This window comes from Pleurodeles waltl, chromosome 2_1, assembly GCF_031143425.1.
Source record: "Pleurodeles waltl isolate 20211129_DDA chromosome 2_1, aPleWal1.hap1.20221129, whole genome shotgun sequence".
NCBI lineage: Eukaryota > Metazoa > Chordata > Amphibia > Caudata > Salamandridae > Pleurodeles > Pleurodeles waltl.
The window spans coordinates 194,166,764-194,190,086 of record NC_090438.1 but is presented as its reverse complement, the minus strand read 5'-3'; the positions used below and the strand labels follow the sequence as shown (position 1 = coordinate 194,190,086).

The 23,323-nt window shown below is 42.9% G+C and overlaps 1 protein-coding gene across 4 annotated transcripts in view; it reads right to left on the bottom strand.

The window, feature by feature from the left end:
* Positions 1 to 203: 203 nt before the first annotated feature.
* NRK (Nik related kinase) overlaps positions 204 to 23,323 on the bottom strand; it is a 720,008-nt gene continuing 696,888 nt past the window's right edge. For all 4 annotated transcript variants that reach the window (XM_069212387.1, XM_069212389.1, XM_069212388.1 and 1 more), the window contains one exon: positions 204 to 5,767. In XM_069212387.1, coding sequence (XP_069068488.1) covers positions 5,684 to 5,767 — 84 coding nt within the window. In that variant the 3' untranslated portion in view covers positions 204 to 5,683. The remainder of the gene's footprint in view (positions 5,768 to 23,323) is intronic.

Genomic DNA, 23,323 nt, shown 5'->3' with positions numbered 1-23,323 from the left:
TTTTTGGGTTTGGATTTTGGACACAAATTTATTTTTCTTGGCCTCGAGTTTTATTGCTATGGCAAATTTGGCCATTTTGTGAATTCATGCAAAAACGATTTTGAAGAGCAGGCAGTCCCATGGACCACTGCCTACTCTTAAAATATAAAAATAAAAATTGCATCCCGTTTTCCTTTATGGAAACCAGGCTGTCTCTAAAAAAAAAAAAAAAGATTGCTTTATTTAACAGCAATTACAGACAAGGTGGTCTGTCCCAGCAGGCCACCATCCCTGTGATTTTGGCTTTTCCTAATGGGTCGCAAATTGCGACCTACCTCATGAATATTAATGAGGTGTGTTGATTTGCGAGCCACTGGGAAATGATAAATGAAACTTCTGGAGTTTCATACATTCAAATAGCGATTACCTAATTGTGATTTACAGAAAATCCCAATTTGGTAATCACTATTCAAAAAAATGATACATCTGTCCCCTAGTGTTCTATGCCATATTTAGGACCAGATTTCCAAAGAGTTTACTCAATGCAAAGCAGCAGATAAAGTTGCAGAACTTTGCCATACCTACTGGGAAGTAGTGCAATTCGGCTCTCTCCTTGCACTGGCACACTTTTGCTTTCCATGAGCCAAAGCAGGCACCCTTAAGCCGTAGTGCAAGGGTGTCTGCGTTATGGTCAGATTGGTGTTTGTGCAGTAAGAGATCCCTTCTTGTAAATAAGCTATGCTTTGAGGCATTTTCCTCTTTTTATGTGTCCTGTAGAATGTAGGACACATGCAATGAGGAGAAAAACAAGGAGAAATTAAAACATTTCTCCTCTTTACGCTTGCCTCAGGGAGGCACAATATTTCAGTACAAATCCCTGTCCACAACTCTTTTTAGACAGGGATCTTCATCAAAACCGATGGATGTTTGCATGGGAACAGCCATGCACCACTGATGGAACGCCCCTTGATGCAAATTAAAGCAAAGTAAAGCATTGAACTGAATTGTATTACTTCAGGTTACAATCCTACACAAATCATGAATTACATTGGATTGTAAATCCACACCACTTTGCAGTCTGGGCCGAATTTCTTTAAAAGCAGCAAGTTGAAAGCAGACGCCTGCTCATTAGATCCATGTATTTGACACCAAGAAGCTCTATTCCTTTGCGAATCTGCCAAATCCATTTGCTATTGGAGTGATCCTGTTATGACTCAAATAGTTTTTGGAGTTGGGAGGGGTCCTTCATCATTCATGAGGACTTCAGTTGTATTGTTGACCCCTTGCTCAGCAGTACTAATTGAAGGATCAGAGTTAGGATGGAAAGAATTCAAGTCATGCAAGAGCACCTGAGAGGGGGCTCTTGAGCTAGATGTTTGTTTCCATTTCCTGCTTTGAGCACAACTTGGGTATTGCAGTATTCTGTCCATCGTTAAGATTATTCAAAAATAGATATAGTTTTCTGCACTGTAGAAATTCAGTGCCATGTCCATTCATATGTCCACCACATAACTATACATGATCCTAGATGGTCACTGTGGATACAGAGATTGAAAGCATGGGACCTCAGACTAGCAGTTGCATGTTTGATTACTCTCTTCTGTTAGATGTAATGCTTACAGACATATGTGATTAGGGGATATACTGAGATGAATAAGGACTAAGGGCCTGATTTAGATCCTGGCAGAGTGAATACTAGCTATAATGGGATTGTAATACGGTGGACGGGATATCCGTAACATTTGTGACAGAGTAATCCTCTCCGCCAGGATCTTAATCAGACCCTGAGTCCCCTTTTCTATCATTTGGCTTGCACTGAAGGCAATGACTAGTGTGGGCATTTTGTGTATTGCCATCCCGGAGGAGAAAGACAGGCATGAAAAGACTGAGGTAATGCAGCAGCAATTATTAGAGATGGACGTTCAGTCTGGTATAACGCAGATGAAAGTGGGGAGAACAGAGACAAGGTGTATATCAACAGTTGGTGGTGGTTCAGGTCAAAACACTTACATTTTGTAGTGAATTGAGGCTCAGCTAGTTAGGCTCCAGTGGAAGAGGGTGAATCAATATAGTGAATCCCGGGTACAATAAAGATCATCCAACTTATTGAATGTAATGTACAGTATAGTATCTAAATCATACACAATAGAAAGGGCAGCTGGTGTAGGCAGGTATTATAAATGCGTTCAGAGAATGTTATCAAGATGTAACTTTGTCAAGAGCTAAATAGTTTGAAGTGCAGCGTTTAAACTGCGCGGCCAGGTGCAGCAGAAATTCTTAGTCTCTTCCTCCACCACACCCTCATCAAGTAAAACCTGAACACTCCCCAGCTCCCTCTGAAATGTTGTCTCACCCTATGGTTCAAGTATTAATATTTCAGACATAGTTATTTACCTTGTTTATTTGTCATACTTTTTCTGTATTATTTTTTAATTTAACAACAGTAAATCTAATCATCTCCTTTTTCCTCTCCTCACTGTCAAAACTCTTATTTCTTGACACTGTTGCACGCCCATTCGCTCCCTTCCCCTTTAAAATGATAACTTTACAGCTTGTCTGCCTCCAGGGTACCTAATGCTGCTCATCAAGGGCCAGTACAATGTCACATGGTCAGCATGTCCAAGAGTGATAAAGGCATATGCAATAAATTCACAAAGCAGGGTCATTTGCACAGTGGGTAACAGGGCACAGCTGAACACCATAAAAATATACTCAGTATTTCTTTCAAAAGATCACAAGTAGGACCATTGGAAAGAAATACGTAATAAACTCATTATTTTAGTCCACTAGCTGTGATCTTGTGTTTGGAGTAAAATTACGATTCTGTTGAAATTCACAGAAAAGTACGGAGTACTCCAGTGAAGCTGCAACAGTTGGGAACTTTTAATGGGTGCTCAAAATCCTAAGCATTTAAAATGTGTACATGTACCTTTACAAATATATAAAAGTTTAGCAAAAGCATAATTCCACTTTGAAGCTTTTTTTCTATTTTCTTCTACACCACCACCAAATTTCGGGGTGATCCTTCCTCATTTCCATCCTGGATACAGATCTACTTCAGCCCCTGACAAGAGCAAATCATTGGCTGTGTCTGTGGTGAGGATGCCTGACAAAACGGGGTGAACATGCAAACTGGTGGGTGATCATCAGCTTTCCTTGCTATCCCCACCCTGGGATTCCCACATCCTGCCCTGGAAAGATATTTACTATCATAAAATTTAAAACTACACTGATGCAACATTATGCATGAGTAAATCCATCTACAGATGTAAATTCACATACATTTTGCAATCATACAGAGTGAATCTGCACAGTTGAACAATTAGTGTAATGAATCGGGCCCATTCAGTGCGAGCAATTTTTTCATCCCATCCTATATTTGCTTTCAAAGACAAAACCAGAGCTCTAGGACACAGGAGGTGTGGAATGGGCAGACGAGATGGGCTTGGAGAGCACTATTTATTTTCTGTCAATGTCTTTGTATCTTTACATGCATCTGTGTGAGTTTCTTTTTATAGATAGCTGATGGGTGTGTTTTGGTGACAGTCAATGTAATTATGCAGTGATGTATTTCTCACTTATCAACATATGCCCTCTCTTTTAAGGAGTCTAATGGTTTGGAGACATAGACCATTAGCCACAAGGCTAGTACATTTATTTATTAATGGCTTTTTTATGCCATTCCTGCCAAACGATCACATTTGTGAGTGTACCTATAGCATAAAGCATCCATGGCCTTCGGTGACTTGGAAATGTGTTTTCTCGCTGGAGCAGGGAATGCATTTGTGTCACATGACAGATCAGATGCCATGACACACCTGTCTCGATATCCACTCATGGTATTTGGGTATTTTTTTATAAATGTTAGTTTTGATATTATCAGCACACTAGAAAAACATGAGGAAAATCATCTTTTGTCACCTTTGTTGAGTTAGAAAAATGGAGCACCCAGGTTTTGCTAAAATGGATATTTCATTCACATTTCGTTCACAACAAGGCAATTAATTAACAAACTGATTTGCCCTATTATTAATATTGGTATATAATTTTATGTCCCTGGTGCCTTTTAATGCACAGCTTACCACTACATATCACCACTGGGGTGCAGTCTGGCAGATGCACACTTCCTCGGAAACCATTTGTTTCAAATTTGCCCCGGTTCACGTTGCATGAGATGAATCTTAAATCATATGCGAGCTCTCCAGCTCCAGAATTTTGCGAAGGAACAAATACTCAGTTGGAGATGCTGTCATGAAATGTACTGAAACACAAGTCAAAAAGCGTAGGGTGAACGATTCCTCACATTGTGGGCTGGTGTTCATCCCTCTTCCTAACAGAGGTGATCAGGCTGCCCATGTTCTCAGCTAAACAATGACTTATCCTCTCCTGTAACTAGTAATGCGTTGTAATTGTGAAGTGTGCTTGTCCATAACTTGAATTTTATTGAGACGTCCCTTATCTTACATACTCTACTGTACAGACTGCCAGTTAAAGGAGGTCAGGGTAAGGCAGACACCTTTGAGTATTACAAGTAGTCTGCATCAGTGTAGGTCATATTGCACTCAGGAGCTGCAAATTTAGCCCTTTCTGTGGAGGAGGTGGGGGGTTTCTTGTGGCAGTGCTGAATTGGTAAATTAAAATTTTGTCTGATGCATTAAAAATCCTTGCCCCATTGTGGTGCTCCTACAATTTGGAGGAGATAGACTCTGTATGCCCGTGCGGAGCCACTAAGACGTTCCACGCAATATGGCAAACAATCACATGTGCATCTGTCATGGGAACATCTTTGTTGGTTATCTCACCTCATGACAAAACATTCACCATTCTCCAAACATTTGAGATGATTCTAAAACTTCTTCAGTCAATTATTCTAACAGTACACTCTCTGCCAGTAAACTGGAACAAACAAGATCAAAACATGTAGCATTTCAACACATGACTATCCATTATTACTGAGGAAAACATATTCAAAATCCTTGAGTTTTTGTGGTACAAATCATCCGTCGGGTTATGTGTTAAGAGTTGTACATGTAAATAACCTTCTGTACAATGCAGTTCCGATAGCAAGGAAGAGCGGCATGTTGTTAATGCTGTGCAGGCATCCGATTAAAAATACACTGTTTAAAATGAATATTTTACAAACACTTTTTACAAAAACATCACATCGAGCAAAAGAAAGGCAAAAGCACACGTAGCACATAACCTGAGTCAAAAATATCAGTTTTGATATGTCATGGATTTCACTATTTTAGTGATAGTGCGACGCATACCAACACAACTGCTAATAAAAGCAGCTAATCAAATCACATAAATGCATTTCTGTCCAAAGCACTAAAAAAACAAAATAAACAACCTATTACAGGATTACCGTGTTTGTGCAAAGATCACCCACACTGTGTGCTCAAGGGCATACACAGAGGGAGACATAAGTAACGTCTATGTAATATGCTTATAAATGAATACTTATATAATTAGAGGCTACATTTATTATTTTAGGTATTTTTTGCTACATGGATCGCGTGGCTCATTTTCGCTTTAAGTTGATACGAAACGGCATACTTGTACAATAGGAATGTATTGGTCCCAACTTGAAGGACCCGGACTCTAAAATAATACTCAACGGTTAAAAGTGCAACTTCACGTGTAAATCTTCATGTTCCGAGAGTGATGTACTCCATCGACCACACCTTGGAAGGGCCAAACTTCACCAGCTGAACATGAAGCTCTGTCCAAGAGTCATGAAGTAAATCTGACTGCTGCCACCGGACTGCACCGAAGCAAAGAAGACCTTAGGGGAAGGAAAGACATACAGAACTTCAGTTTCGGGTATAGGGTTGGGTCAGCGCACGTCATGAAACCCCATTTCAGTGGATGATTATCCGAAGATCTTTAAAAGGACAGAAAATTATAGTTATGTAGTATACACTGCCTCCTTATTATCCTACATCACAGTTCCTAAAAATGTAAGGGTGGCTCCATGCAGTGAAGACAGGCAAACGCATGTACCCCTTCAAACAAGCCATGACAACCTTGTTAACATTTAAAAAAAAACAAAAGCGACCTGCACCGTCCTTGTTTACTGGTTGTTTACAACAGTGATCAGACGACGTTATCCTCTCAGCCTGCCGTGGGGATTTCTTGGCAAATATGGACTTAGAGCACATTACTGACATGTTTCTATTTAGTTTACAATGTTGGCCTTTGGATTTTCATCATCTAGACTAGAGCCTTCAACAAGGGATTCACGTTTTCAGTGGCATGGAAAGGCAGCATTTCTGCTCGATGACAAGGTGACAGTTCCGTTCCATGATAAGGCAGCATTTGTGTTTTCCTAGCTTGCAGATTTGTAGTGTGGGGGTTCTGTACTTCCAGCCATTACAAGTACAGATAGTGACAGATTTACTAAGTGATGTACAGATTTACTAAGTCCATGTGCTGGAGGGACATATTTTTTTAGAGGCCCTTGGCCAAACGTATTTTGGGCGGCTCTGTTCCGAATAGCTTTGAATTTATGATCCAATTTCAGCTCTTTCATAGCCTTTTTGGACCGGTCACTGACAGTGCACAGGCACACTCATCCAAATTGTAAAAGTGACTTAACGCCACCTTGTAAATGTGACGCAGTGCACAGTGCCACCGGAGCATCACAAAAAGTGGAACTAGGGGCTTGTAAATATGCCCCTCAATGTGTTCAACTAATAATCAATGGTAGTGATGTGTTTTCAATACTGTAACTCAGCAGCAGCTCACTAATATTACTGCAAATAATCTCTGTGACTCCCTCCCAGTTCTGATATGTGAGATCCTGTTTTGTAGTAAAATAACTTTTTGTATGGATAATGCATACAACATAAACACAACATTTCTCTGCAAAATGTCTTTAATAGACTCTCACACATCACCAACATTAAAAATAAATGAAAGGTAAACCGTCTGTTAAAGAATTATTCAAAGTCATCAGGGTAAGACTCTCTGCAGAACAGCGCTGGCTCTGTCGGGGGGCCCCGTGAAAGGCTGGGGACATCGTCCAGAGCCCACTTTGCCCATGCCTTAAGCGCTTCCATGCTGAAGATGGAACAGGCTTGTTCAGCCACAGTAGTCATGTGCTGAGGACGGAACCATTTTGTCCTCGGCATACGAGCAGGAAATCCCTCTTGTGTCCGCACCAGAGGGATTTCCTGCACAAAGAAATAGCCTGTGGAGCCTCCCCAGCTCCTGAGGCAGTTTCTTTCTTTTCAGTGAAATGACGATCAGCGCGCGCATGGCGTGCTGACATAATTTCACTGAAAATGAAAGTGAAATTAGCCGGCTCATTTCACTTTCACTGCCTAGGTGCTTGTGGAGCTATCTCAACCCTCAACACCTAGGCAGACTGGAAAGGTATCATTGCAAAGTGGAGAATCTCCCTGGATCCCTGCCTGGGGAATCCAGGATGGCATGACTTGTGTGGATCCCATTAGGTTTTCGTTTACTCACAATGCTCTGTAAACCTCAAAATTTGTCTAAAATCACACATTTCCCTAAATTTCTGTGTTGGAAACTTCCGGAATCCGTGGAAATCAATAAAATTCCATCCATCCAGCCTTGCTCCACTTGTGCCGATTAAAACTCTGCCCGCTTGTGTGGCTGGGCCTAGCGCCAGTGACAGGAACGGATCAAAACACGGACAATGGGAGCCCTTGCATGAAGACTCCTGTTAACCTGCACTGAGTACTAGTTTCCAGTGGAGGAAATTCTAAGTGGAGTGCCTCTCTCGATTGGGTTGATTGGAATTGTCACTGACATATGCTATCAGGTGAGAAGAGCATTCTAAATGGTAAAATGTTATGAGGGCTGGACTTCAAGTGGGGTTGCCAGTTTCCTGGACATTGATTTGGCTTCAATTCAGAATGACAGTGAGAAAGACAGTGTATGACTTTCTATAACAAACATTACATATAAGCATTATAAACCTTTTGGACTTACAAGTTCAACAGATGCAAAATTTATGAGCATTACTCTTTGCCAGCAAGAATCAATGTCAACCTGTCCAAACAGTCACAACATTTGTGCATGCACAGAGAGGCTGGTAGCAAAAACAGAGGCCGGAAGGCAGAACAAAGGGTGGTGGTCAATAGCAGGAGCTGAGTTATGATAGGTAGGCAGTCGTCAAATTGGGGAAATGGATTTGGCTGGATGCAGGTATGAACAAAACCTATGAGATGCTGAGGACTGGACTGCAATAGGGAAAGAGATTGTAGAACTCCTGATAGGGAGATTGTGAGAAAAATGAAAGTGACAGGATAAACAGGCAAAAATAGGCAGGGGTGGTACACCAGGCACAACACCATTGGAGAAGGGATGGGAAGAATCAGGGTGACAGGTTGCACGTAGGATATTATTTCGGTCAGCCATCATGCTGTAGTAGACGTTGACGGCAATGTACAGTGAGGTAGAGGATGACAAGTCAAATGGCCTTACAGAGGAGATGAGCCAAGAAATAATGGATCATGGGGTCCCCATTTAAAGAAACTGTAATTGTAATGGCAAAAACCACAGGATGTGTTTAAAAAATAACAGTATTTGATAAGAAAGGTAGAACTTTGAACTGCCTATTGGTTCAGTCTCATTTTTCTTATTTCTACTCACCACAAACGTTATTCAAGAATGGATAGTTACACATCATTTAAACAACTCCTCAACAAAATAAAGAATTGTGTGTTAAATGTGCTAAAAGCCTAAATGGTCACAAACCATGTGAGTCACAAAAACAGGGAGTTTGCAAACGCAAGATCCTTATTTGGCATGTACTTACCCGATTTTCCATTCAGCAACCTTTCCAAGTCATAAAATGGAATAAGTGACCAATACCAATTTGCAATTTGGAAATGGCGTGAAAAAGGTGTTTCTTCCAAACCGAGAATTGGAAAGGAAACAATGCACTTTCAGTTGCACAATGCACTTCCAGTTGCAAATAACTGATCAGTTACAGACTCCAAAGTTTGGATGGTAACTAACTCTTGAAGAGGCAGGGATCTTTTTTGGAGTCTTTCATTTTGGAAATCATGTTCGCAGCCTCAGGTAGAGTAGGCAGTTGTCTAGGTGAACGACCGCTTGCTCCCCCTGTTTTTGATGGAGCACCAGTTTCTTTATTGAATACAGGTTCCTTTAAAAATAAGTCTTTTTGGAATGAAAAGATAGGGATTGTGGTCTGCTGTACCTTGCAGGCTACTGATGTATTTGCAGCCATTCACTGAGGTTCTCAAATTGTGACCTGCCTAATGAACACTATTAGTGCACAGGTTGGTTCACAAAATCAGGTTCCATTCACAAATTGGTGCACAATATGTGACCACTTTTTTTAAATGGAATATTCCTACATATGGCCAGTAATAGTCCAGGCAAGATTATCTTTCAGACCAGGCTATGGCATTCTCCGTAGTCTAAAAGGAAAAATCAAATATAAAGGTTCAGGCTTATTGGCCAATAGGATTGGCTGAATGTTTTTATTGAGTTTCTTTAGGACTTATAAATGGTTAATGCCAATTTTTCTTTTATGTCTAAGAAGTATTTTGCTATATTATTTATCCAGACTCTGAAATGTTAATGTTGTATTTGACTTTCTATATGGTTTTGAGAAACTTCAAGTCTGGGACTGAGTATAGGTGCGGCCCTTATGGCTACATTGGGCGACAGGTATGATTTATGCAGCATTAAGATGTTTACTACTGTTCACCTATTCTGCAGCCTGTTACAGTATTGAGACTCCCTCAACCTCTGCCTTTCCATCACTGCATCAATAACGTATTGAACTATTAATTGCCACTGCCCATCATTGCGGTGACCCACCAGGCCTAGTTATTCTAAACAGCAGCAGGCTTGTTGCATGGTGTTTTATGGCACAGTAAGCACATTTCATACTCATATCAATCTGATGTGCTTCAACTTCTAATGCATCATCTGTGTTCAGCATTTGATTGTGAGTACTGACCTGCATACTAACAACAAGGGCATCAACAACTCTCAACCTTTTTCACTTTCACAAACTGACTTGCGGGCTGGCTTAAGAATATTGTACAGGTCATCTGTATTTGTATATTCGTGCCCAACCCTGTTTTTCCCATTGAATGGGTAAAGTACACTCTACCAAACACTATAAGTCTATTGCAAGTAGCCAAGGAGTTCTGTGACCATAAGCAGGAACAACACCCAAGGAAAATTAGTATATAAAGTTGTGGAATACTGAGCTGACTAGATATAGGGGGTCATTCTGACCCTGGCGGTCATTGACCGCCAGGGTCAACGACCGCGAGAGCACCGCCAAAAGGCTGGCGGTGCTCTCAAGGGCATTCTGACCGCGGCGGTTTGGCCGCGGTCAGAAAGGGAAAACCGGCGGTCTCCCGCCGGTTTTCCGCTGCCCTAAGGAATCCTCCATGGCGGCGCAGCTTGCTGCGCCGCCATGGGGATTCCGACACCCCATACCGCCATCCTGTTCCTGGCGGTTCGGCCGCCAGGAACAGGATGACGGTATGGGGTGTCGTGGGGCCCCTGGGGGCCCCACAAAGAATTTCAGTGTCTGCTTAGCAGACACTGAAATTCGCGACGGGTGCAACTGCACCCGTCGCACCCTTCCCACTCCGCCGGCTCCATTCGGAGCCGGCTTCCTTGTGGGAAGGAGTTTCCCGCTGGGCTGGCGGGCGGCCTTCTGGCGGTCGCCCGCCAGCCCAGCGGGAAACACAGAATCACCACGGCGGTCTTCGGACCGCGGAGCGGTGTTCTGGAGGGGGAACTCTGGCGGGCGGCCTCCGCCGCCCGCCAGAGTTAGAATGACCCCCATATTCTTTTATGTACAGGACAGGGCATTCATCCTTTAGGGTATATGGTCACGCAAACGCACTATCACCATTGTTAGCTTCTTGCAGTTGTGTGTGTATAGAATGATTTTGACATCTACGAATCTAGTAAATTCATTACAAAGCTATTTACTAAGCAATTTAATGTGTCATTTTTAAAAAGGTGCTAGTTAACCGTTTGTGCTTACATACATAGGAATAAGTGTTTTCCTGTTTCAAACTATAGAAGTGTAAAAAATCATCATACCAAAAATACCTCATTCTTGGATAATGGCTTTGTTTTCAGGGAAACATAATAGAAGAGAACTAAAAAGCAAATTCTCTCTTCCATTGTTTATGCTGCAGTTGTGATTCTGCACATTAAATGACCTGTCTTTCACAGTGTTCGTAGACTTTGTTTCAGGCATTATGATGTAAATTGTAATAACTTATTATAGTAGAGCGGCTATGTTATTTTTAGGTCTCAACTGCATACAGTTTTGTTTGTCTGTAGGCCGACCTAGTGTTTCCAAAACATAACATGTAGTTAATATGGGCTCTGGGTTGGTCGCATTTTTAATGATTTGATGGCTTTGTTGTCCAGCTCAATAGTCTGCCCTTGATTCAATGGCTTTCCTCCACTTTACTTATGTTAGTTCTGTCCAGGAGCCTTTTAGTCTCAGAGTGCTCTCATCGCATGAGATTTATTCTTCCACTGCATACTTGAGGGGGCTCATTTTATTTTGTGAGAAGCACTCAAAGGGATTTCATCTGTTTCCTTGCCTTCACATGCATCATACTAAGTTCACACGCATTGGCGGCCATCCCATTTCTTTAATAGAAAACTCATTTGAAGATTGATAGTCACTCCTGTGCATGTGTCTTGATCCATACGCGTGAGTAGTGTTGCCAAAAAGCATTGGCAAACCTAACAGTTTAGCTTCTAAGAGCTGAGATGTATTGGCTTTGTCAATTCCTTTCTTTTGCTGGTGACTACCATTACCAGAGCTAACCTTTAATAAGAAAATTCCATGTCAACACAGTGCCCTACTTTGGTATGGTACCAACATTTGCTGTTATAATATAGTCTGATAAAAATATTGTGTCGTAAATTTCGTTTATAAAAAAATCTCCCAATTAAAGCTATTAGTAGAAAATGTCCTCCAAAGGGTGCAACATTTTTGTAAATTATATTTAGGCCACACTATTTATGACATACGATATTTTTGTTATCACTATTCTGAAGTACATCCTGCGTGCAATGTAAGCAATGGCAGCATATGATGCAAGCCATACCACTTGTTCAAGGTGTGCATTTCACTTTGTGAACTAGCTCTAATTATGTCTGCATGGCTTATGTATATCTGAGGTGCATTACCCCGGAAGCGTGCTATCCTTTTGTGCCTGCAGTCATGGCTGAGGGACTGCATCTCGCCCCGGTAAAGTAGGACATGTTTTACGGCCTCGTTTCCATCCAAAAAGCGCTGCTCCACTTTTCTAAGAAAGGTTTCCCTAAATTTGTGTGAGCGTGCTGCTTTGAAATGAACTTATGTCTGGCTCTAGGGTCTGGCTTTGTTTAAACAGAATTAGTTGATAAAGTGATTTATTTTGTACTCACTGTGGAATAGAAACACTGGTATAGCCAGCTGGTTTTCCTTGTTTCCAGGCTTCCATCTCTAATGCTGTTAAATTCACGGTTTTGCAGTTTAATCATCTCATTAAAGGTTTACCAACATATTTAATACAAAATGTACCCAGGCAGCGAGCTCACTGGCAAACGCAAACTGACTAGGAGTTGGATCACGAGGCAAGAATGAAAAGGCCTCGCTGAAAGTCAGCATTTCTAATTTCCGTGCTAATTCTCTATGTATGAGCAGGGGATTTCGCTTACAAGAACAAGAGGTGCTGCAGGTTTTGTTTTAGAAGAACGTATTCCCATCCTTCCAAGTGGACGGCCCTTTGGGACTTATTCAGTAGGGAACTTTTGCCAATCTCTTCGCTGAATAGCAGAATTTTCTTACAAACGAGTTTCTTAACACCACATGTTATCTATTTTGTTGAAATTCTTTATTGAACTGGATAGGGATAACGGGAATCAAGATAGAGACATCTGGTTATTCCTTAATGGATTTCTTTTTTATTTTATTCTTTTTTTTTTTTTCAAAAGTCGTACTTTCTAGATCCATTACCTTCAATGTCTTTCTTGTGTTAAAAGGATGGGCTATCCAAAATATGTAACTATGTATGTCCAGCCCATCAACACTGGTCACGGTGGTTCTGTACCATACATCGCCCTAAAGTATTATCTTACTGGGAGTGTCTGCAGACGGTGTGCTTTCCCTCTGCTGCACACACCAACCGGGCATAAACGACGTGAGACAAGAGCAGGCCTTCAGTGTTAAATTTTTGAATGTTTATTTGTGGTGAAAGTCTTTTGTGAGCTGTTTGATTCTCATCTAGGTCACGGAGAAGACAGTTCTAAATGCCAACTCGTTGTATGTGGCAAAATGGTGGGCTATTAAAAAAGGTTAAGAGATTATTGGAATTACAAGCTATTCAGAGATCTTGTGAGCTGACATTTTATAATAAGCTTTAGTAAAATGCCTAGCCAGCTTGGCAAGTTGACTGATGGAGTCAGCTGACATATGAGCAACTATGGATAAATATAAAATACAATTCTAGTTTATAGGTGCCTGCACATAACCACATTACTTCTAGTATTTATAAATTATATATTCTCTGGAAAGAACCACATTTCACCAAAAATGACAATTCCAAGTAGTTGCTCAAATATTATTATGGCACTGGCAAAGAAAATGTGAAGCACTAGCAAAGTCAATAGATCTCGCCTTGAGACCTATAGGCTTTGTCAATGACTTTTAGCCATAGTGTACAGCAGCATGGTTGCAGTGCAGCATGGCTGAAATTAATGTTAGGAAAAAAAGCTATGACGTGGCCGTCACATCATTTTGTAGGGGCAAACCAACATGGATGTGCACGCCTACAAATTCAGACAATCATTTTTTTTCTTTTTATTTACCAAACCAAAATAGTTTAGGAAATAATGAGTTGAGTGAAATGCGCTTTTTAATAGATGCTAATGTGCTTTTTGAAATATAGCACTTAAAAAAAAAAAGCAAAGGTGGAGGGAGGGCAGGAGAGAAGGATGCTGGTTGGGGAGAGAAGGACAGGGGATAGACAGAAATAGGAAAGCCCACAGACAACAGAAGGTGGACAGGCAATGATGCAGGGGTGGCCACTCCGTTTGTGAGGAGGAGCATTGCCCCCCCGCCAGCAGCGGGACCTGCAAAACCTTTATTGGAAAATGATCATAAACTTTGTTTATGATTGTTTTCCGGTAAAGGAGGCGCTCCCAGCCAGTCCTGACGCTGCTGTGAGCAGCGTCACGATTGGCCGCAGGGCAGGCTAGAAGCCTGTGACTGCAGCATCCAGCGACTAGGGAGAGGAGCAGTGCGGCGACGAGGGAAGGTAAGTGTTTTAAAAAATAAATTAATAAAATTAATGTTTGTTCCCTCCCCCTGCGTGCCACCCCCCGCCCCTTCCGCGCCCTGCGAGCCGCTACTGCAATGGTGGGAAAGCAAATACTGAATGGGAGTGACTGCCAGGGCCCAAGGATGGAGAAGCAAACGGTCAACAGAGGAAGGGCAGGTGATGTTGGTAAAGTAAGTGGACAATAGACAGAGGACAGACAAGTTAATGGGGAAGCACAGAGACAAAGATCCGGGTTGGGGAAGCAAGAACTGCAACTGAAGTTGGGCAGGTAGGTAGGATGCAGGAATGGAACTGAAAAAAGGAAGGTGAGAAGAGAAACATAAACAAGGAAGAGGAATAAGAAATATACGAAGGAGACAGCTCGTAAACACATGCACTCTTGTTTCCTGCTTAACAACAAGGAAACAAGCACTGACAAAGCCAAAAGCGCTTGCTTATGCAAGACCTATTGGCTTTGTCAGACTTTATTGATTCATGTATGATATGGTGTGGCATGTCACTGTATGGTATGTTATGATATGGTATGTCATTGGTATGGCATGGCCTGCCATATAGTATCGTACAGGCTGTCATTATTGTGATATTATTTGGTTAAATAAATATATTATGCTTTAGTATTTAAATACTTGTCTATTTTGTCAAGTATAGTTAGCGTCCTATCTTACCTGAGGTCTGTTTTCAACTGCCCTACTAAGATTCTATATTCTATTCTTCAGAACCTTCATGCATCCTACATTGCATCATTATGTTATTATATCACATAACTACAATTATGGTGGCCTACTGAGTTGAATGCCTCTCCTTTACCATGTTCGATTCTGAGAAGTCTAGGCATCAAATTTGATTCCAATCTGTCTTTTGAACCGCAAGTAAAACTTCAAGTCGTTTTGCAACTCTTAAATCATTAAGGAGGATGCTACATCTGGTAGCTGAGGTTGCCTGCAAGACTATTCCCCTCTCTCTGGTGACTTCCAAGTTGGACTATGTTATTAGCTGGTTTCCGGGCTTGCCATTTTACCTGATGTATCAGCTGCAGATTATTCAAAATGCTACAGTGCGTTTAATCCTAAACGTCCAGCGGGCGTATCAGTGTTTGCCTATTTGAGCCAACTTCAATGGCTGCCCATAGCTATAGGAATCAAATTTAAGGAAGTAACTTTTGCTATAGAGTTTTTGATCAGAATATCTCCCTGTAACTAGGAAAACACCCTAAAGCCCACTGTCAGTCTAGATCGTTGAGCTCTAATGGTCTAAAGCTATTGCAAATGTCTAGCATACGTAAGGCTAGAAGAGGTGGTAAATCCTTTGTGTTTCTCACTGCCAAACTTTGGAACTCCCTTTCTTTGCTTTACAATTATCCCCCTCTGAATCTATTGTTACGTAAGCACATGAAGACATTTCATTTTAATTCCTAGGTTCTTTGTCCAGGGATGGATGCTGTGGTTTAGTTCAATTCTGGAAACCTTGCTGCTAAAACTAGCGCACCTCTTTAGAAGCAGCTGTGCACTTTATGAATGTATTGTATTGTATAGTATGCTATGTTTTGGTATATCAGTATGTGGTATGGTGTGTCCTGTCATTGTATAGTATGGTACGTTATGGTATGACATTGTTTGGTATGGTTTGTCCTTTCATTGAATAGCATGATATGGCCTGTCTTTGTGTGGTATTGCATGGCCTGTCATTGTACGGTATGGTATGGCCTGTCATTGTATATTATGGTATGTTATGTCATTGTTTGGTAAGGTATGGCCTGTCATTGTATACTATTACATGGCCTGTCATTGTGTAGTATGGTATGGCCTATCATTGTGTGGTATTGAATGGCCTGTCATTGCATGGTATGGTGCGGTCTGTCATTGTAAGGTATTATATGGGCTGTCATTGTATGGCATCTTATGGTATGGCCTGTCATTGTATTGTTATTGTATGGCAGGACATTGTACTGTATGATATAGTATGGTCATTGTACAGTATATTTGGTGTTTTTATGTTGACTTTAATGAGTTATCATTGTGTGGCTTGTGCTGACACAAAAAAGGGCATTTAGATAACTTAGATTCCAGTAAAAAATATTAGAAACCCGTAATTTAGGGAATATTACAAGTAGTTCACAAAATGGCAAATTTCGCAAAAGAGCTGCTGTCCATTTATACAACACACACTCTATTATTAATTGCCTGTTGGGGCTTGCATAGTATATGCAATTACTCTCTTATTATTTATCTGGAAAGATGAAAGACTGAGTCAGCAGATATTCAGAGGCTGTCCTACAGAGTTTAATCCACTAAACTATCACCCTATGTATCCAGAAGCATCAATCTCTGTTATATCTTAATCTCAGTGCACACACCTCATGCCCCATGAAATTGGTAAGGCTATAGACCGTCCCTGTGATCTTGTGGGCAGTGGATCGATTTTAACCCGTCCAGTTATCACTACACTAGCGATTGCAGCACTGCACAGAATCATGGGGGTGCAGAATTGAGCCATAATCTTTGCTTGGTCCATGCTCCTTGGAAAGGTCTGGAACTGATGGCTTAGCCTGTGGTGGCCAATAAAGAGACACAAAGAAGAGTGACAATGAACCAAAAGAATGGTAAGCAGTAAGTGGTCTGTAAATCGCTTGTTGTATACATATACTTGCAAGTGAGAGCGCATTTGCAAGCAGTGGATTTGCTGTCACAGACTTGACCTACAAATAGCACCTGGAAAGGGAGTAGTGGAAGGACAGAAGTAATGGGTCCATGCTCCAATGAAGGGGCAACCATGAGATGCAGAAGGAAACCCCTCAGAAGCTGAAGAATAGGAAGCAAGCAAATAAGAGTAATAATAAAGCCACCCAATGGTAAGCAATGAGTGGGCTATAAACCCTCTGTAAGCTAACAATATGTTTTGCAACAGACAGTGCAAGTGCTGTATTTTTTTCTAAAAAAACATTTTACTAAGTTTTTAACAAGGGTACAAATGTTGCAACATCACAGAGCGTGGCAAACAATAAAAACACACAAGGAGCAAATCATATCCCATTCGCCCAACCCACCCACTAAAAATTCAGAGGTCCCCCAAGCGAAGCAAAGAAAAGGATAATATCCAGTGTCCTGTCAAGGGCAGCATCAGCTGGCAAAGACATAATAGGACTGAATTTCCACATCCAGTCTTGGTCTACCATCTATGAGTTGTGCTATGGAGACCCCCCTATAGTCAACCCATTGCTGTCAGATTTATATGTGCTTGTAGGAGCAGACTCTGGGTTTGTACACCAGTTTTTCTATACCTATGCACCAGTCTAAACATTGCTTCTATTCTGAAATTGGGGGGTGTGTGGCATTTTCCAGTAGTGAGCTATATCCCTTTAAGCCACAGTAAGGCTGAGCAAAAGGAAGGTGGTTGTGTAGCGCTCATTCTCAAAATTCACGAATATATGAAGAAGGACTAATCGAGAATCCTGCGGAAAGGGGTATCAGAACACATAACCCAGGCAATTAGGGATTTGGGACCACTAAATTGGTATTAACGCACAATTCCACACAGTGTGCAGGAATGTCTCCTCTATATCGACACAGCGGCGACAGGCAGGGGAGGTCGCCCTTGCCATCATTCACAGCCTGTGCCACGTAAAATATGTGTGATGGAGGTATTTCAGCTGTATAAGTTGTAGGTGAGATGCAGTGGTTGATTTTCTTTGAGATGACCTGGCTTCCATTCAGTCCTCATCTGCCAATTCCCCAATACATTGCTCCCTTCCGGTAAGTAGCGCAGCAAAGGAGTCAGGCACGTGATGAAGCAAGGATCAATAGACCAGGGTGATTTTATGTGTGCTGACATTTCCAGGGAGCAGCTTAGCTTCATGGGGGCTGTACTCAGGAAGGGCATTCATCTCATGGATGTATGGAGTCACTGTGTGGCAGAATTAGAGGTAGCGGTAAAACTGGCTATGGTGTAAGCATCCCCGGGGTTGAGATACCAATAGTTTTCCATCACGAGAAGTCCCTAAAACAATTACCTGAGGGAGCAGGTTACCCTCCCAGAGTGGAGTTTGTGCGGTGAGCCTCCTTTTCCACCCTATTATTTAGCAACCCTTTCCAGCTTTGTAGGACCACTTCTGTTGCTGGGGGAGCAAAAACCACCACCCACCACCACAGAGTAAATGATGACTGAAGTGCCCTTTACTCAGAAGCAAAGGCCAGGTGTCCCTGAGTGACGTAGATTTGAAACATTTAGTAAGAGCTAGATGAGGGGTGCCATAGATCCATAGGAAACTATGCAACATAGACTGTAGCGCCCGAAAAAAGTACAAGATAAGAGGAAAAGGTAACTCTGTAGATGGTAAAGGAATCGAGGTAGGGAGACCATCTAAAATATGGCAGATCTGCCCAGAAGGGACAGAGGAATAGAATGTCTGACAATATTTTTACATCTGTTGTCAATGTATCAAGAAGTGGCGGTATATTAGTTTCCCCTGCCTGCGAGTGATTAGGAGTTTTGTGTACCTCCAAATATTTAAAGCTATGTGTGGTTATCTGGGCTCTCAGTCCAAATTCTGGGGCTGGGGGGGGGGGTGGTGCTGGGAAAATGGTAGACTTGGCCCTATTGACAAAGAGCCCCAAGGTCTTGCCAAAAATATGGAGAATGTGCAACATCCAGGGGCCAGAGGTCTCAGGCTCTTCAAAAATATCAAACACCATCCGGGTAAACTGAGATCCTATCACCTGGATCCTCCCTCCCACTCGAATCCCCGGACCTGCGCATCTATAAGTAGCCACTCAGCCAACAGCTCTATGGCATGCGCAAAGAGCAACAGGAACAATGGGCACCCTTCACGTTTGTGTCATTCAATGCAGAAGGGTCTGGAGAGGGCACCACCCTCACAAATGTTGGCAATGAGGTCAGTGTAGAGGAGCTTGTCATAATTTTGGAATTTGGGCCCAAAGTGAAGCCACTGCAGAAGAGTAAATATGTATCTCCAATCCACCAAATCAAATGTGTCTTCAATAGCTGCCAGCAGTATTGCCGCTGGGCCATCAAAATGATGAGCCAGGACAAGTGCATTGTACACTCAATGGATATTTTGCCTGGCATAAAACCAGTCTGGTTGCAATGAACCAGTGACGGGATAACAATGAGCATACAGTTAGCCAAGGACTTGGCCAGGATCTTGGCCTCTGTATTTATTAGGGAGATTGGAGGATAGGAGGAACATTGGTCTGAGGGCTTCCCTGGTTTGGTAACCACCACAATCTCTGCCCAGCAGAAGTGAGGGATAAGTGATCCAGAGGCCACAGCCTCCCCAATTACCTCCAATAGGGATTCCCCAAGTTTTCCCATAAATCATTTAAAGCGGGTGCATGGGAAACCATTAATGGCCGTCACCTTACCGGATTACAGAGCACCAAGGGCCTCTGCTCGCTTCTAGGGAGTCAGGTCTTCTTTGAGTATAGACCTACCGGACAAAGATAGGGACCTAAGAGGTAAGTCGGATACAAATTGCTGGAACCAAATGTCAGGTAGATGAATGTGCGGGGCATACAGATCCCCAAAGTGGAGGGCAAAATGTTGTGCAATCGCATCTTCCCCAGTGACCCTGAAGCCTGCAGACTCCAACAAGTAGAGGACTGGTGAGTGGTGCCTAATATAGGAGGAGAGGTGGTGCAGTAACCTACTGGCCTTGTCCCCACCGATAGATCCAGGACTGTGAGGCTAGCCATAACATTTTGGCCTCATCCAGTTGAAGATGGCATAATTGGGGTTCACTGTGTAGTGTATGCTGGAGGATAACTGGGTTGGGTCGTGTGAGTAGTGTACCTCCAGGCCCCGGATCAGTGACTCCAGATCCTGGGCATCCTGTTGCTTTTGACATTTCTTTCACAGTCATGTAACTGATATTATTCCCCAGCAATGCAGGTTTTAGAGCCTCCCATAGATCACCCAGGGAGTGTTGGTTATGGGCTAAGAATGTGTTGACTGTCCTCCCCAACAGAGAGGTGAGGGTTGTGTCTTGAAGGCACCACAGGGTGAGATAGTTGTGGCATGTGACTTGTGCGCAAAGAAAGAGCAATCGGGCAATGGTCCCAAAGTCCACGGGGGGAGGATTTGTGCATCTATGGCTTCATGAAGTTCAACTTTCGGGAGAAGAAAGTAGTCCAAATCGGAGAAGGTATTGTGTGCCCCCGAAAAGAGTGTGTAGCCCTTGTTCCCCTGGTGAAACCCTTGCCACACATCTGCTAGGCCCAATGCCTCCAGAAATGGCTGCATCAGGGGGCAACACTGCGTGAGGCTGCCAACTCCCGGAGACCTGTCAAGGTTATCATCTATGACCCAGTTTTATTCACCTCCAGTACTAAAGGTCCCATTGGAAGGGTAGCAGTGAGGGTTGTGAGCACCTCAAGGAAGGAGTTGGTGAGTGTGGGAGGAGCATAAACATTCACTTGTGTCAGGGACTCCCCGAACAACTGGCCAGTAATGGCCACATACTCATCCCATTGGTCAGTCCAGGTATGTCGCACTATGTAAGGGAGGTGTTCTTCCACCAGAATTGTGCCCCCTCCGGAGCCCTGTGCAAAGTCCGAATGGCCTCACACCAGGGAGACACCCTGCTCCTTTCACTGGTCTCTTCCAGGCAACACCCTGGCAGGCCCCAACCCAACTGAGCTCAAGAAGAATGCGACACTCAGTACGCGTACAGCAAGCATCATCAGAGCAGGAAGCTGAGATCACCAGCCTCCTCCTCCCAGCAGGCATATGGCACAGGATCCTCGAAGGTGCATCAGGGGGCCCCTGTAGGGGGGTGGAGGGGGAAACACCATGTCCACACTGGAGGATTTTGGTCCAGACCCCGGAGAGTCACCAAGGGAGTCTCCTATCCTAGCCAAGACCTCTGTTCCCCAGCTCAAAGAGGAAGGTGAGCGATTCCTGTGTCTCCCCCATTTCTCATACACCATAGGGAGGGAACCTCAGTTGATTCCCTTGGAGAACCGCACCGGCATAGGAGGAGGTGTATGAGGTCACCACCTGCATCACTCAAAGGTCCACTGAAAGACTGCCTCAAGAGTATCGAAGAAAAGAGATTTGGATTGATAAATTACCTTGAGTTTGGAGGGGAACAGCAACATGCAGCGGATGTTGAGACTGCATATTTTCTTTTTGAAAAGCAGAAAGGTGGCTATACTCTCGATGGGTGCAGCCGGTGCAACCGGTGCCTATAGTATGAAAAATGTCTATATCAACAACTGGTGCTCCAAGGGGAGAAGGGGCCTCCATACACTTCAAGGGGAAGCAACACACTTCTGTCTACATTAAGCAACCTCCCAGAACAACCAACTAAGCAGCCCACTAAGCAACACAGATTTATGCAAGTCACTGTAAGAAGTCCATGTGTTTATAGGTTCTTTTATTTCCAATCTTCTTGATCTTCAGTTCAATTCTGACAGGACATGTAGTCAACACATGTTTTGTCACTGTGGTGCATTTACCAACAACTTCATCAGGGCTACAATCAAAAAAATGTATTTCAACCACATTAATATCCAACACAAACGTAATTGAACAACCACCAAAGGTAATGCAGCGGCATGTCATGCCATTTGCAAAGACTGTATGGGCCAGATGTATCAAAGGATTTTGCATTCGCAAATTGTGCGAATCAGTCAAGTTCTCCGTTTGCGAATGCAAAATCGCCTTTCACGATGTATGAAAGGCATTCGCAGTGCAAATATAAGGAATCACTAAAATAGCGATTCCTTGCAACTGCGACATGAATTTGCAGGTTGCATTCTGCGTATCGCAAATAGCGACATGATTTTGCGAATTGCAGAATTGCAACCTGGAATTGTGAATCGCAGAATGAAAATCGCAAATTCATGTCACTATTTGCGATATGCAGAATGTGACCTGCAAAATAATTCTCGCAATGCAAAGCATCAACAATTCGCAAATAGCGAATATTTGCAGAATGGCATTTTGCACGTGCAATTTGTCATTAAGTGAAATCAGGTGGTAAACAGGTGCAACCTATATAAAGAGGCCCAGAATGACTCAGCCTCTTTTCCACAATGGCTGCACTCTATGTGATGGCGAGGAGGATGAGGATCCTGGCAGGTTTGAACAAAGGGAGGAGGAGACAGGAGCACATTTTTAGAGTATTCATTGCACTTTTTGACCAGACAGAAGAGGCGAGATATGATAAGTACAAGTTAAGCTCAGCCATGATACGTGACCTGATAGCTGATCTACAACCCCTACTGCAGCGCAACACACACAGGACCAATAGTATACCCACCCATGTGCAGGTATTATGCTCCCTGCACCTATTAGCCTCAGGGAGCTATCAAGGGGTCATAGCAGCAGCTGGTGGGGTCTCACAGAGTGCTGTCTCACAAGTTTTCAAGGCATTTCTCAATGCCATGCTGAGCAAAATTCAACAGCACATACAATTCCCCAACACCCCACAGGAATTGCTACAGACAAAATTAGATTTCTACCAGATTGCCCAATTCCCACATGTAATAGGCACAATCGATGGGACACATGTAGCTATGTGTCCACCATCAGCCACAGAATATGGTTATCGGAACCATAAAAGTACACATTCCATGAACATACAAGTAATTAGCAATGCCTCCAACATTATAACCGATCTCCTGGCCAGATACCCAGACAGCACACATGACTCCTACATCTTTCGGCACAGTGGAATTTACAGAGGACTACTTGCTGAGGAGTTTGGCGAAGGATACCTACTGGGTAATGTAATAGTTGACAATGTCACATTGATGTATATGTGATGTTACCGATAACAATTACTCATTTTACTCTCCTGTCATTCCAGGAGACTGTGCCTACGCCGCGCGGTCATTCATATTGACGCCCTACCTGAGTCTTGCAACGCCAGCCGAAAGGAGGTATAATGCTGCTCACAGGACAACCTGCAGCGTGGTGAAGATGTCCTTTGGCCTGCTGAAGAGCCGCTTCAGATGCATACACAAGAGTAGTGGTGCACTACAATACAGCCCAGAAACAAC